We start from the raw sequence: 16,317 nt of genomic DNA, 5'->3' as shown, positions 1-16,317 counted from the left end.
CTGGGACAGAGGTTGGAGCACTTGCCAGAGAGACTGCCCTCCTCGTGAGCGGCTGCGGGGCTGGGCTCCTTACGAGCAATAACGTGGAGGAGTGCAAGGTCTGTGAGCAGTGCCCCAGTGACACCTGATGGAGTATATTTGGATGGGGCTGGCTGGTCATGCACAGGCGTGATGGAGGAAAGGCAAACATGCAGCTGACTTTTTTATGGAAAGGTAGGCACATTTGATGCTTAAATAAAAATTGAAATTGCTACTCTACCCTTAATTGGTTTAGTGATGGACTTGGTAATGTTAGGTTAATGGTTGGACTGGATGATCTTAAAGGTCTTTTCCAACCTAAACGATTCTATGATTCTATAAATACAATATTTAGAGCTCCCTCAGTTGCTGCCTAAACCTCAAGACTCCCAAAGCACTTCTGCTGCTAGGTGGACCAAACATTCAGGCCTGGAGCCTCAAGGGTATTTCAGCATCTATGCTGCTGACATTCCTTGGCTAGCGCCTAATCCTTTTTAGGTCTCTCAAGTGTGAACAGAGCCACCTAAATGCTGGTGGTACTGCCCAACACAGCCCCAGAGCTGCAGGGATTCTGAGACAAGGTGTGTTTGGATCTGGGCTTTGCTGGCATAAGCCAACCTTGCTGTACCATGTCACTGCCCTGGCTGCCCGTCCTGTTCCCCTGCGGATGCTACTGCCCCTCGAGTGGAGAAGGATGCACATGTGCTCTTTTTCATACCCTGTGGTGAGGCTCGATGGCGTTGCCCTTCAGCTGGAGACCCTTGAGCAACATGCAGCCAACCTGTAGCACTAGTAGGGGCTCTCAGGCCCGATGGGATGCTCTGTCAAAAGCATTTACCAAGCATCTACCCAAAATAATGGACTGAGGGTGTCCCAGCTTGGTGCTTTAACTCATCACTTCCACAGTCTGCTCTTTGTTTTGCAATTTTTAAATTGCACTGCTAAAAATCATAGCAGTGGCCCCAAGCAGCGAAATTTCTCTATCCCATTTAAGGGCAAGGCAATAATTTCTGTTACACTAGTGAGCCCATTGCTCTGGTAGGAGAGAGAGATTGTGGACAGGCTGCCACTGAATGTGCCTGAGCGGCTGCTGTGAACAATCACTGAGCGCCAAGAAGGGAGAGGATGTGTTTTGGATGCCCAGAGGTGCTGCTGGGCACCAGGGTGAAAGGAAGTGCAGCCTCTCACACCCTCACATGCCAAATGTACATCCCCAGCAGAACACGGTAAGTCTCAGAGGACAAGTGTGAAAGCTCTGCCTAAATCAAAAGGAAATAATAACCAGAGTGAGAAATTCTGGCTAGAACACAGGTTTATTTGAGGGCTGTGGTGTCTTGCAGAGCCCTGGTGTGATTTATTTTTAATGCTGAATATCTAGCCCTCCTTCGCATTTCCCACAGCTCGGCTTGATCAATGTACTTCTGCAGCATCTGCCTCCCCCTGCACGTGGTGTTTACCTCCTCGTTTATTTTCTGTTTCCTACCATACACGCAGAGCAGATGTTCCTGACTCTGTTATAACTCAAACCGGGCTTGCTAGCTCAACCTGTTGCAACACACTTGTTGCTAAAGCACAGCTGTTGTAGCACAGCTTTTCTGACAAGTGCAAAGAGGGCTCCCCGCCACCTTCTGCAGGGTCCCATGAACCCGATGCAACCTGCATGGCATCCCTAGATGCAACCTAGAAATGGTTAAGGGATTTCCAGGCTGCAGCTTTGCTGCTACCAAGCAGGAGTAGAGCTTTCTCCTCGCATTGCCAGTTGCTAGGCTTGGGGCTCAGCGCCAATCCTATCCGAGAGCGTAGTATTCGCCCTGCTGCAGAGGAGCTATTTCCACCGTCACTGTTGATTCAATATGTCAGAAAAAGCTGTTTGTGCCCCTTCTCCCTCAGGTACCGTGGTCTTCTGCAGCTGGCAGGAAACAAAGCCTTTTGCATGAGCAGAAGTGCTGTACTTCTGTGATCCATAAATACACCCCAGCGTGGGGGATTTGCAGTGTTGGCCAGTAACATGGCCATGGGGGCTTTTTTGGTGACAGCCAGGGTTGGCACGGAAGAGGTGTCAGCAGCCCATAAAATCACAGGCAGGGAATGAGTGGGAAGCAGCGTATGCGGGCATAAATGTGTATTTATCTACCGCAGTGGCCGTTCCCCTCCCTCCCCAAGCTCTGTTGGCTTTAATTGTCTTAGACCTGTGCAAAAACTCTGCATACATCAGGTGGTGGATGTTTGAGTAGCTGCATTACTGTAGCTGGAGCATCTAACCCCCTTGCAGATGAACTCGGTTGAGGCTTGGAGAAAGCAACGGGGCAGACGGCTGCCGTGGGCAGTGCCGGCTACTCCCAGGGCCACTCCTGGCCCCAGCAGCTGTTCCCTCTCCCCTCCAGTGCGCCCTAGAGCGATGCTCCATTTCTTACCAGAGTTTCATGTGCTCCGTGTTTGGGCTCCCTGAGTTTCTTTGTCCTTTACCCATGACACATCCTTTCTTCGTGGTCCAACACACGCCGTTCAGGTGCGCTGTACCTTGGGGGGAAGCTTTTACTCATGCAGCTGCAGGGAGCAGCACTGGAGACTTTCTTATGCCCCTTTCCTTTGCTAGGAGGGGGCCTGGGTGAAAGGCGTGTATATGGCTATTAGTACTGTAACATAAGCTGGAAGGGGGACTTGGCCATAACGAACAGATTTAGTAAGTTCTCTTGCTGTGTTTTCAGCCCAGTCCTTTAACTGCTCTGGGCTTGATTATGCAGTGAATGCATTGCCATTACGTGCTCAGGAAGGCATGATAATTTCATTTAACAAATCTTCCAGATCATCTGTAACTGTATACTGCTCTAACCTTCTGCTTAGTGTGCTGGTTATTATGTTATTGAAGTTTATTTCTGATTTGATGATTGGCTTCTTTCTTATCTGCCAACATCTTTCACAGGCAACAGAATTATTCTCGTAGATCTATTACCAGGTAATCACGGCTGCTTGGCACGACAGAGTGCTCCTCGTTACTTGGCGTTCAGAAGCATTAGGCAGGCAGGGGAAAGTGCCACGACAGGTAGAGCAAAAATCACATTGCAGCACAGTTATAGCCCCCTAGATCCCTCTATCCAAGAGTCCCAGGGCTTCTGGCTCATTCTCCCTGAGTATCTGACCTGGCTACAGAGTAGGCTCCTGACAGAAGTGCCTGAGTTAACCAGAGACAGGTAAGTGATAAACCTGCCCCAAAAGTTGACGCTCTGCAGTGGGGAGAAGGTGGCACTGATCGTGTTGTGGAAGTGGGAGAGATGAATCACCAGGAGGTAAATAAACTGTCTGGCGAGGCCTGGGAGGGCTGTTGGCTTGGATAATGTATTGCCTGTTGTGTGTCTAGTGCAGAAACACTGTTTCAAAAGGTGTTTGCAGTGCTGTGTTTAAGTTGATTGTGCATTGCCCGTACATAGCTGTGGAGGCAGCTTTATTAAGACTAATGGCCTCAGTAGCCACTAAGGGGGAATTAAGCAGAGCTCACTGCGATGTGTCCTTGCCTTCATGTGTGTACTGCGCAGCCTTCCCATTAGATAACAAGGAACTGCAAGTAGTCACTGCCTGGGGCGGCAGTCTGTGGAAAGCGTGGTGTGAGGACTTAAGCAGGGGACAAGCAGCTCTCTGTTTATTACACAGGATAGAAACGACCCCGCAGATGCCAAAGGGCTGGGGCAGAGCAGCTCCCCAGCTGCTAGTAAAAGTGGCATGAGCCCGAACCCGCCCGGGGCTCTCCGGCTGTGCATGGCCCTTGGCACCCTTGGACCGGCTTCAGCAGGGAGGGCAGGTTGGCTGGTACGGGTGCTGCCAGCCTTTGACTTTCCCTGTCTGCTAGTGGGACATGTGAGCAGCTGCTGCCTGCTCGGCCGCGCGCCGGGCACGAGCGGTGATGCAGTGCAGCACGCTGAGCCGAGGGCTGCTCGACGGCAGAAGTGAGAGCAGGGCTCCCTACACCCCACAGAGAAAGATGGGTGATGCAGCCCCTGTTCAGGCTTCACCAGCAGCGGTTCGTCCCTAAAATGAGACATCTGAGCGTGGCTGGCCAGCTTTAGTTGAGGCCAAGAGTCACAGCACAGATGTGGGGGGATGTAGATTCCAGTCCATCTTCAGCTTTAGTTAATAGAGATCTGAACCCAGCTTCCCTCTCCCTCCCCATGGCGGCTCTGGGTATAGTGGGGAGTCAGCCAGTAACCCCAATGATGCTGTTTTTCAGCACTGCGTCCATACACACGTATTGCAATGGGAGGCAGGAATTTGCTTCCCAGGTGAGTGCCCGGCCCCTAGCTGCAGAACAGCCCATGCTGCTCCTTTCTTGCTGGAAATGTTGCTGTTTGATTAGCACGAGTGAGACGTGAAACCACATCTGCAGGATGGGCTGTAAGAGACCTCGTGAGCTGGTGTAAAAGCCAGTGGCCCGGACAGTCTTGGAGAGGGTCTCTGTCCTGCTGTCACCAGGCAGTGGGAGGATTTGACCTTGATGGAGCTACACTCCATCCCCTGAGCTCCTTGTCCCCTTTGCATGGGGTCTGCGTGATGTCTTAACTGGGCCGTCGGCAGAGGTTTGGGCTGACAAACAAAAAGCCCGTGGTTTGCTGTGCACTGCATCTGCTTCAGTCTCCCTACCCTAGAGTGTGCTGTTTGCTTTCAGAAGATGCTTCTGCGGCAGCCGCGCGCTCCTGGGCCTCCGCTCCTGCTGCAGGGCTTGGCCATCACGCAGCGGCTGGGCTGGGGCTTCAAATCTGGTGTCCACCTCAACCCTCTCCTCCTGCTGCTGCTTCACTGGCTTTGCTTCCTTACCCTCCCCACGGGTAAGCGGCTTTTTGGTGGCTATTTCTTGCCAAGCACTGCTGCTGGCTGTTTTGTCTCGTCCCTGCTTCTTCCTGCCATGGGCCAGGCGGTGAAGAGTCCCCCAGAGTTACTCCTGCAGGTAGCCCGCAGCCAGCCGAGCTCCGCTGCGAGGAGGCTGCAGGGCTGCTTCGCCCTCGGGCTGGGTTTGGGCATTGCGACGTGCCCAGCACTGTCCGTGCTCTCAGTCTGTGGGCAAGTGTCCGTCAGGAAACTGTCCCCGCTCAGACCAACTCTGCGATGGCAGCCCGCTGCTGGGCGGCACGCGTGCGTGCCTGCACCGCCGTGGCACACGGCGCGGGCTGGGAGGGAAAGCGGGGCAGCTGCTGCTGGTGTGAAGCGGCTGCGGGGCTGCAGCAGTCCACACACAAACCCAGGCCAGCACGGTGAACATAAAAACCAGGCGGTGGGCTTGTTCTCCAGTCTCTTGTGTCTTGCCAGGGAAGCTGGTCAACGCTTGGACAGTTTTATGTACACCCAGCAGAACAAACACAGACACTTGGCAGAGGCTGCTGAGGGGAATTAGGGGCCAAACTCAGTCTTTGGGGTGAGATGGGTTTATTTCTTAAGGACAGGAGCCATTTTGACAGCCCAGAGGCGCCATCTCTGGTGGCAGCCCTCCTTGCTGAGAACACATGGGGAGGACATCGTGAGGGGGCACCACAGCAACTCTCCATTCGCAGGGGTTTCTTGAGGCAGTGTGGGTCTTCTCCGGCTGGGATGGGACCAGCTGAAGGCAGCCCGATGAGGGCACGGCACAGCCGCCCGAGGTGGGTGGGCAGGCTGCGAGGGGGCTGCAACACGGGGCAGAGGGCCAGCAACAACGTGCAACCTGCAGCACCCAGGCTGGGCAGGGACCGATGGCCCTGAGCTGGGATGAAATGGGACTGCTGGGCCCTTGGGCAGAGGTGAGGGGTGGCCTCAGGGGAGACGCCTCCCTAAGATGCCTATTGCAAAGTCTGGGGGCCTGAGCCTCAGTCCAGACAAAAACTTAGCCTCCACCTGCAGATGAAAAGCTGTCCTCTCTTCTGAGCAAGGGGAAGGCTCTTAACTCCTTGCTCTTGAACTTTGGTTGGCTTCTCAGCTGCTTCTGCATCTCCCGTAAGCAGCAACATCATTTCTGGCAGTGGCGCTGGCTGTGCTGAAGTTGCAAAGCCCAGCACGGCCACGCTGGTCTGTCCTGTCTGCTCACAGCACAGCAGCCCTCACCGCAGAGGACTCCTCCTCCCCGCCCCAAACCTATGCCGTCCGGAGCTGTGCATGCAGCGGCGTGGCTGTCTGGGTGACCACCCTGCACGCAACCCAGGTCGCACGGGGCAGAGGCGACAACACGAGCTCCGCTGAGAAATGCTGAGGCAGCTACTTCAAAGGTTACCCCAGTGATTATGTGTGCAGGAAAGGCTCACATGTACAACACAGCTGCTGCTGTGAGAAGAGGGGAAGTATGTACCGAGCTGCGGCTGCTATTACAGAAGCTCAGGAAACCAAAACCCAGGGTGGGCGGAGGGGCTCGGGCACTCTGAGGCGCCGGGACCTCAGCCCCCTGCACTAGTCCCATGCACTTAGAGATAAGCTGCTCTTAGAGATAACGAACAGCGAAGCAAAAATGTTTGGCCACTGGAGTCTGGCAAGCAGCTCTGCCTCTTCACTGCTCTAAGGAGGGCAGTGTTTGGCTGGAAGCATCTGGACGTGCGATGCCTGGGATTCAGCTAACCTAGTGCTGGTGTCTAACGGCGTGGAGGTGTCCCCAAAGCTGCACGCCCTCCGCTGTCTTGTCACCCTCCATTGGTGAAAATGGGCCCTGCCGAGACCCATGATGGTGCCCACAGGTAGGTGGCTAAAGTGGGTGAGACAAGACCTCTCTCACCTTCAGTTAGGTGAGATGAGCCCCACCAGCTGTTTTTAGCCAGCCTTTGAAAATAAAGGGAATATTTTAACCTGCAGCTGAACCACTGCAAGCAGTGGTCTCCAGTGATCATTTTAAATCATATCAATGTGTATCAGAGATAGGAGCTACGTTCAGATCCTTAACACACTGTCACATGAAATGCCCCCAGCCATGAAGAACTGGGTTGTTAGAATCAATCTTGCATTGAGTCTGCGCAGGCTTGCCCTGCAAGGTGGGCTTGTCCTCGCTGCCAGCTCGTGAAGCTGTGCCAAGGCTTATGTCTCCAGCACACACTGCCAGAGCAGAGCAGGCTCCTCTGGTCAGGGCTGAATTCACCAATTCTTTTGGTGAAAGATCAGATATAAACATCTATGTATTTTTTTTCTTCAGTGGCAGTATAGCTCTGCTGCTTTCTGGGCTCAGCTCCACCGCTGTGTTGATCTCTGGCTTCTCTGAGTTCCCAGAGATTAAAAAGGGCAGGACAGGTCATGACAAAGAGCCCTTGGTGGCAAAAAAATTAAGAGCGCAGAGCCGCAGTAGCAAGGTCTGTAGCTTCCGAGTCTGCTTCCAGCCTGGCAGCCACAGCAGCTTCCCAGCACTGAGCATCTGCAAGTGTGCTCAACCCTCAGCATTAACCAGCCATGAGTCAAGCTCTGAAAAACGTTGAGGTGTGGTTTAAAGCCCAAATTTGTTTCTTTTAAGAATAAATGCAAGTCGCCTTTATGTACCCTCTGGTACTTAAGTTTTGCTAACCAAGATGATTAAAAACCTCTGCTTACCAGGCCTCTTTCTCACATTGTCATGCCCTTTCATGAACGAGGGTTATCAGGAAATGAATCAGGATATGCAAGAGCTGGCAGAAGTTCGTGGGAGGCACTGGGTGGTGAGCTTGGTCATCCTGCAAGCGCTCTGCTGAAGCCGCTCGCAGGGCGATGCTCTCCGCCTGGCTGGCTGCCTGCAGTGGGAGACTTTCCTAGAAACTGTGACCTCAGCGTGTCTCGCACCCGCAGCTTCCCCCTATGCATATGCTCAGATGTTCATACCTTCTCTGTGCTGTGGTCCGGAGGCGCGTGAGGCTCTTGCCCGTAGATGATGCACGGAAATACACTGCTGTGAGCCTTGGAGCTGCTGCTGCTGGCCAGGCAGGAGCTCCAGGTGTGCCAGCACAGGGTGGCTGGTGAGGCTGTGGGTGGGAGGGCTCACGATGGAGCACAACATGGGCTGTTTCAAGCCGTCCCTACCCACAGCCGCAGCAGAAAAGGCTGGAGTGGGGCTGGGCTCCATCGCCAGGCCACCTGCAGCCACTGAGCTATGTTTGGGGGACACTGACGGCAGAGCTGCTGTCATAAGCTCCTGCAGGAGATTATAATACCTGCGCTGGTCTATGGCGAGGCTGCCTGTTGCAGCAGCTCTCTGAGAGGTGTTCCCTGCCAGACTTCCTCCAGCTTCTGCTGGAGCCTGCTTCAGCAGCATTGCTAACGACAGCGCAGTGGCTGATTTTGCAATAGGCACCTACTGCCACCATCCCCCCACCCCCAAAAGTGGCTGCTGAGGTGCATACAGCTCCCAGTTTAACAAGCCCCCCCCAGTCCCCAACCTAGCAGCTCCCGCCCATCCGTTGTACATAGTGGAGGCTCCCAGTGCCCTCCTTAGGGGCTGTGTTTTGCTGAGTCCCACAAACTGCCCCTTTGGAGGAGGTGGTTCTGCAGATCACAAAAGCACTGTCTGGGGCTCAGTGGTCCTTCATTCCCCATCGGTCCCTTACTGTGCACACAGAAGAAGAGCAGCGAGGCGCAGGAGAGCCCCAGAGTCTCATCAGCAATCTGGTGCCTTGGTGCAGATCAGCCCCTCCTCGTTTCTGATGAGCAGATTTAGTATTGCTGCGCAAACCGAGCAGCAGGTCTAGTCCCTGGGGAGCTGCCAACTGATCACATCCCAAATTGTCCCCGAGTCCCACATACCCTCCTTGGCCACTGTCTCCACCCCTCATCCTACAGCATGTGTGCTCCAGGGGAGAGACAAGATTTCTGGTACCACCTTTAGAGCTCTGGTAGATTTTGGGGGAAAAGGAGCTGGGAATAGCACTTTCCCTTCCTCCCCCCCCAGTTTTCTCCATGGCCGAAAGGCCAATGATCTGCCTTCTGCAATCACACAGGTTGTAGTTTCCTGGTATTCCCATGGGAAATGGGACCTTCAGGGGAAACACCATCTGCTCCAGTGCTGGCGAGCACCCAGCCGGTGCCAATTCTGTCCCCACAAGATCTCCAAGCAGCTTCAGCTCTGTAGCGGAGGCTGCAATGTGCCTGTGTGTGGCTTTGCTAATCTCTTTCCTCTTCTGTGAAAAGCAGCGTGGTGCAAAGCTAGGGGGTTGGTACAACAACGTGGTGGGGAAAGGTATCCTTCAGATAAAATCGGTGCTATATGGGTCACCCCTTTCCCCCCAGCCTGCCCCCCAGCACTAGCCTGCTTACACGCTGTTTAGACAGACACACATTTCCTGAGTGCCAGCCAGATGCCTTAAGACTGAGGGAAAGCCAAACCAAAATAAACCCGATGTAGCTGGGTGCTTTAATTTGCAGGAAGAGCCGAGCAGCAGCAGGCTGGTTCCCAGCTGAATCTTTCCTGCTGTATTAAGCATAAATTCATCAGGTATTCTATGTCCTGAAAAAAAAGCAGAATAATTCACTTCTTAGAAATAAAGAGTAGAGCTATTTTCCGCTCTGACATGGTGAACACAATTACCTAAGGCATGGGAGGCTGAGATAACTCACTTATTCAGCCCCCATTCTCCAAAGAAACCATCATCATTCTGTCAGAAGAGGCTTTAAGAACCAATTCATATCCTGAATGCTAAAACATCACCACATACAGAACCTGTCCTTATGATTTCCACGCACCAGCTGCCACATCACAAGCAAAACACACTCATAGGCAGGGCAGAGTTCATTATCAGCAAGGCCATATATACTGTGCCAAGCTCCTGTGTTTGCTGACCCTTCTCCCAGTGCTGTTGGTGTCTCCTTGTCCTTCAGGAGCAATGCCCAGCAGAGCAAAGCACACCGACGTCCTGTTAGCAACGTGTGAGCCATGCTGGAGCTGGGAAAGTGTGCATGGGGGAAGACAGTCCCAAGCTGTGTCTGTTTGGAGAGCTCAACAAAGGCAAACCATAAGCCTGTGCCTGCCCCCAAATATAATCCCACTTAGGCTGCACCCTCCACTCCCACCTTCTCTGCCATTATATAATGGGGAGTGGAATAATGACTTTCAGCAATGTTGTTTGAATGGCAGCTGTCCAATTCTGGACTGCATTTTTTTTTTTTTTTTTAATGGTGGGGGGAGAGTAGGTTGGCAGAGGGGAGAAAGCATCAGTTTGGTTTGTCTGCAATCCCTGTTTTGCTTTGGGAGCTTTAGAGGACAGACACATTCTTCCATCTCCGCTAATCCTCCTCTGATACAGAGGATTTTCCTGCCATTAAATGATAGCTTGTGAGAAAAAAATGCCAACTTTTCGGAGACTGACTTGTATGGCTAATGGCAGCCTCATGAGCAGGAGGGAGGACCCAGCCACTGCCCAGCTCGGTAAGCAATGTATCTAGATGATTTCTGTTGCGAATTTTAGTTTTGAGTGCTTGATGCTAAGCTGGTTACGCTCCTCTGTACCAGCACCTACTGCCTGGGGAGATGGCCAGTCTCTTACTGTTGGTGATCTCTTCCCATCTCAGATGATAGGAACCTGCCCTGGGCACGGCTGGTGGGAAGGCTGTGGATGAGCTCATGAAAAGGTGTAGCACAAAGCTGCAGGATTCCCTGAGAAGGTCAGTGGTGGAATACAGACACTCACCACGAAGGTGCTGGGCACTTCATCAGTTTGAAAGCGTGTGGGAGAGGAGCTTTTTCCTTCATCTTCCTTTCTAAATGTAGAGCTTATTGTGGGAAAATGATGCAGGGAAACAACAGAGGATGAAACCTGTCTCTGCTCTTCCTGTGTGCTTTTAGATCCCTCAAGTTTGCTTGCCAAACCTGAAATGCCACTAGCGAATAATCAAGGTAATGTTTGCCATCATTTTAAATGGTGAGTATACTCTTACTCTGCATTACCCAGTAGTGGATTAGACAGATCTGTTGGAAAGGCGTAGGTTAAATACTTAATTATTGCAATCATTGCTAAAAACTCTGCAAACATTTTTTCAGTCTTTCACTCTTCCTTTCAAATACTGAATTACCATAGTATTTAAAAGAGCAAAAGAGGTCATCCTTGGGTGGCATTTTGTTTATTCCTTATCTCACAAATAGTTTTGACCTTACTGCTGTATTTCACCCTTTTTCTTAAACACACCTCTTGTTTGAGCCCCCTCTGTCAATGAGTTGGAGGCATCTTCCAGCTGCTGCCCTGTCTGCTGCCACAGTGTAAAAAGCAAAGAACATCCTTTTTGGGGAAGGAGTAAGGAAGGAGAGGCAGGAATGTTTCATGCTGTGTTGGTCAGAGGAGATCTGACCAACAGAGGAGATCTGATCGCCTGTGCTCTGAGCAGCAGCTCGCCTAAGGGCTTGGTAGGGTTCAGATGGAGGATTTTTTTCTGACTTCCATTGCAAGAGAGGCAGAATTGCCACAAACACTGCGGTGTTGAGGGGCTTCTCTGAGCTCCTATTGCCAGGGGATTGTTTTCTAGTTGGAAGGTTCTCAAGTGTTGGTTTTCCACATACTGCACAATGCAGAGAGATACATTTGTAAATAGAGATCTTAGATGTGTGCTGTGAAATGCCACTAGCAGAAGACCCACATTTGGCACTAAAAAACCTTGGGTATAAGGAAAACAGGCTAGATATGGCTTGGGTACAGACGCTTCCTTTATCAAGTGATTAGAGAACAAGCAGGGAGGGTAAGGTGGGGGTTTGGTAATCAGCGTGCTCATTCCTGTGCTGCAGACAGTGTACACAGCTGCTGGGGGGGGGTCTGCTCCGAAGGCCAGAGATGTGACTGAGCTTGGGGTAGCTGTAGCTAAGCATTGAACTTGCTGGGGACAGTCTCATCTACAGGACAGCCTATGCACATACGCCCCTCTGGATATCATCCTGAGCCCATGCAAGGCTGTCGTTTCAGCAGCAACACTTGCGTCCCTTGTTTCCAGACACCTGTGGTCAGACATTTGGGAACAGGCAAATCCTTAATCTGTCTGGCCCTCAGTTTATGTAACTGCCTAACAAAAACAACATAAGCCCCTGTTTGCAAGCAACAGCGTGGACTAGTGCAAAGGGTAGCAAACGAGGCAACCCGTGGGCAGCCTGCACAAAGAGCGATCTGCGGCCGGCGCATTATCCCCCTCTTGTCCTTCGGCGCTTCTCACTACTTGTTTACCCAGGGCCCTGGCTGGAGGGGACTTTCCTTTAGCCGCAGCTGTTAGATAAGGGCTCCGGAAAAAGGAGAAGAGCATATAAACGAGCAAACAAAATGACAATCTGTCTAAAATCCTTTCCACCTCTCAAGAGTCCTTCACTATCATTTATCCTTGAAGTGACACTGTTTTGCTAATTCTCTGGTCACAATAGTGTAGCCAGGCTTGATGGGACCTACACGTCAATAAAGAGGCCACAGCTGAAGTCCTTCTGGATGCTCCCTCCACATATCTATATCCCTCTTCTACGTGCAATGACGAGGTTGGTTGGAACAGAACCAGGCTGGCTGGCTCCTGGGTTGATGTCTTGTCAATGGGGACCTGCCCAGCAGCTCGTTTTGCAAGTCTCCTGCTTGAAGGAGCCACCAGGCAGTGTAAACTCATAAATACAGTAGCGTGAATGTTACCTTTAAAAAGGATGGAGAAAGGGCAGAGCAATTGCACTTCAAACTGTAGTTTGGGCTGTACATTAAAGCCTTAGCGGCTGAAAAAATAAAAGCTTGACGCTTGCTGAAGCTGATGCTTCCTGGCATATCACCTCACAAGTCTGTCTTAATTAAAATGTCCATCGGGAATACAGCTGTAGTGGGCAATTGCCGTGCTGCAAACCAGCGGGGAGGGACAGCCGGGTGGCTGGGAGCTTCCCTGTCCAGACAGTCAGCAGGAGCAGGGGGAAAGCCTGTTCCTTGGCCCTTGGCCCTTGGGGCCAGATATGCACACAGCAGCAGCAACATGATCCCAGCAGTGCTGTAATAAAGGTGGCTGTTGTCAAAGCTGTTGGTGTCTCATGTCTCGTTGGAAAAATATAAAAGGATTATGCTTGTGTGGGAGCCAATGAACTGCAGCAGGAAAACCAGCCAGTAGCAATGCCACCGTTTCTTCCTAGTGACTACACCGAGAGCTTGCTGGTGTGGCTGCTCATTTTGTTGAGCGGCAAGTAGGATGCGCCCGTGAGAGCAATTACTAAATGAGCTCTGCCTTCAGTTCTTCCTCTCTAGTGAATTTATTTTGCAGATTTCTTGTTGACTGGATGTTTTTTTCCCCTAAAAATGCCTGTCCGCGGAGGCTGATGTCTCCTGTTCCTTTTGTTCTTCTCTGATTTCTCTCCGAGAGCATTCTCCTCTTCCTTGTTGTACATTCACCTGCATGGGACTAATTTGAAAAGAAACCACAATGGCCACACACCTCCCATGTCAGGCTGATAAAAGGACAAAGCAGCTGCTCCCATCAAGCATAACGCGCTATGGTGGCTGTCTTGAGATTTGGCAAAACAGTGAAAACTCTGCTGGAGGTGCAGAGTATCTCATCTATGATGAGATGATGAAGAAAACAGTTGAACAATATCCCTTAATTTGTTTTTCCTCATGCTGTTCTACCAAAACACAGTGGGAAGGTGTTTTTAAACACTGCACTGCATCCTTAGCAGCTGATAGTTCCCCTTGCAGCACTCTACCAGCTCACGGCTCTGGTGGAGAACTGTCACATTGAATGAAAAGAAAGAAGCAAAAAGCATGAATTTGACATGTCCCAGGCAACTAATTGATCTCCCCTGCCCACTGCCGGACTAGCATACACTGCCCCCCACTCTTCCCCATGCAGAAATAGTGCAACCCATCCACAGGTGCTGGCCTTCAGAGCATCTCTGCCTGCCCCCCCGGCCAAACCATGTCCCTGTCAGCTTACAGAGAGAACAATCACAGAGACACTGAGAAATACTTAAGTCTAGGTGAGTCCCCCTCTTGGGGAGAGAAATTAATCAGAGATGGTGTTCTAGATGACTTTATATGTGTGTGTGTGCACATGCGTGTGTGTGTGTACATGTGTATATGTATACACACACACACACACAACTTCTCAGAGGGTTTAAAAACCCCAGCAGATTTTTAGGAATCTTTCACAAGAGGTCCTCAGTCAGCACTGGCGTACAAGCAGCGGGTGGCAATTAGCCTGGCTAGAAGGGAGGCAAAGAGAGCATAATTTCTTTTTCCTGGTGTGACTAATGTATTTGCTAACGATGCATCCCAATTCTCTCCTCCCACGCCTCTGTGGGATCGGCGTGTTTCTCTCTGACAGTGATCCTTTGGGTCCCCCATGTCCATGCGGTGTGGGCCTGCGTGCGGTCCTGCCCTGCCAACTGCGTGTGCACCCAGGAGCGGAGCTGCTCCGTCCTCTGTGATCGTGCCGGTCTGGGGCAGATCCCTAGTGAGTTCCCTTGCGAAGCCTCCTCTATCAACCTGGACAAAAACAGTATCAAGTTCCTCTCTGAGAGGGCCTTCGGGACCTTGCCTTCCCTCAAATCCCTGTCGCTCAACCACAACAATATCTCCTTCATCACCCCGGGGGCTTTCAAGGGGCTGCCCAGCTTGACCGAGCTGAAGATGGCCCACAATGAGTACATTCGCTATCTCCACACGCGGACTTTCACTGCCCTCAGACGGCTGGTCAAGCTGGACCTGGCAGACTGCAATCTTTTCAACATCCCGGACAGGATCTTCATCGAGCTGCCTGCTCTGCAGGAGCTCTTCTGCTTCCAGAACAACTTCCGGAGGATCCCGGGTGCCATCAGGGGCATGGAGAACCTGACCCACGTTTACCTGGAGAGAAACAGGATTGAAGCAGTAGCCTATAACTCCCTGCAGGGCCTGGCCAAGCTGAAATACCTGAATCTGCAGGACAACAGGATAAATGTCATTCACGAGCGAGCTTTTCAGGGCTGCCAGAAGATGGAGTATCTGTACCTGAATGATAATTTGATCAGCGAGCTTCCAGAAAACTCCTTCGATGGCCTGAGGTGCCTGAAGATGCTCAACCTGGGGGGGAATTTCCTCAGGAATGTTTCCAACACCTGGTTCAGGGACCTGGGGGAGCTGGAGGTCCTCTACCTGGACCGCAACAGGATCAACTACATTGAGGAAGGGGCTTTTGAAAACCTCACCAGCCTGGTCGTGTTGCACTTGAACAGCAACAACCTGACAACCCTGCCCTTTTCTGTCTTCCAGCCGGTGTACTTCCTGGGGCGGCTGTACCTCTTCCGCAACCCCTGGGAGTGTGACTGCCGCATTGAGTGGCTGAAGGAGTGGATGGAGAATTACAGGCTCGTCAGGGATATTCCTTGTGCCTCCCCCTCCTCAGTAGCCGGGATTGACCTGATGGACGTGCTCTACGAGAGATCACCAGAAGGTTACTGTCTTGACCCATTGGAGCTAAATGTCACGTCCGAAGGCCCAACCCCAAGTGAAGAGCCTTGGTCTACCACGGAGAGCAAGTTCAACAGCCTTATCTCTAAACTCCTGCTCCAGATGGGCCTTCCTGAAGAGGTGTCAAACACCACTGAAGTCTTTGGTAACACCACACAGCTGGATGGACTGACTGATGGGGTTTCTTCTGGGGTGGGGGAAGACAGTATTGAACCTGCCTCCTCTTTTTACCTCCCAGCACTTTTTACAGTAGTTGTTTTGCAGATCAAATAGTCCAAGGGCTGCCTGGAGCATGGGTCCTGCTGAAGCATTTAGTCCCTGTACCTACCTAATCATTAGGGAAAAGTTCATATTGTGGGCCTCAGATACATATCTGGCTCCAAACTCTCCTGGGCAGGTTGGTTTGGTCTGGCTCCAGATCCCCGTGGGAGCTGGTGGAATCTGTTTCAAGGCTGGGTCGCACTCCGGGTGAGAAACCTGCCCTGCGGGGTCTCAGAGCCTCCCGGACACTCGCAGAGCTGTGTGGAAGATGAGCAGTGAAAGAATAGCAGTAAGGTTGACTTTTGCTTAGAGACGTGCTGTGTCCCCTGCTGGGAGCGAAGGGAAGAGGGGTCTGTACAGATGGTGGTGCAGTGCTCTTTATTCCATTGGCCCAACTCCAGTTGACCCAACCATTGACTTTATGAGAGCAAGATGAGGCAGCAAAACTGGACCCTCTCTTCATATCCCAACAGACACCTGCACCTATGGTGAGTGCTGCTGAAAGCTGGCAAGCTATTCCTGATTTCTACCAGCATGTGCGGGGGGAGCAGGGCTGTCCTGGGCAGCGTCCAGGGATGCAGCACTAGCCCTTGTGAACAGAACAGCATCTGGGGAGGGCACAGCGTTTTGGCCATGACTACAGACAGGATTTTGATCCTTTCTCCCCCTGCTATCCTGGCACAGGTGCAGGAGAACCAGGCGGACC

General features: G+C 51.9%; 1 protein-coding gene across 1 annotated transcript; it reads left to right on the top strand.

The window, feature by feature from the left end:
• Positions 1-10,810: 10,810 nt before the first annotated feature.
• Positions 10,811-15,693, top strand: NYX (nyctalopin). Its single transcript, XM_009488822.2, has 2 exons — positions 10,811-10,832; positions 14,227-15,693. Exons 1-2 carry the CDS (start codon positions 10,811-10,813, stop codon positions 15,621-15,623), a joined length of 1,419 nt encoding a protein of 472 aa, XP_009487097.1. The 3' UTR covers positions 15,624-15,693.
• Positions 15,694-16,317: the final 624 nt, after the last annotated feature.

The sequence above is a fragment of the Pelecanus crispus genome, chromosome 1, assembly GCF_030463565.1.
Source record: "Pelecanus crispus isolate bPelCri1 chromosome 1, bPelCri1.pri, whole genome shotgun sequence".
NCBI classification, from domain to species: Eukaryota; Metazoa; Chordata; class Aves; order Pelecaniformes; family Pelecanidae; genus Pelecanus; species Pelecanus crispus.
The sequence above is the reverse complement of the archived record's forward strand: the minus strand, read 5'-3'. Positions and strand labels throughout refer to the sequence as shown.

What these genes read in the sequence shown, in the direction of transcription:
- NYX (XM_009488822.2), top strand. Translation starts at nt 10,811, where the DNA reads ATGTTTGCCATCATTTTAAATG. An exon ending in GTTTGCCATCATTTTAAATG is followed by an intron (nt 10,833 to 14,226) that starts GTGAGTATACTC and finishes TCTCTCTGACAG; the next exon opens with TGATCCTTTGGGTCCCCCAT.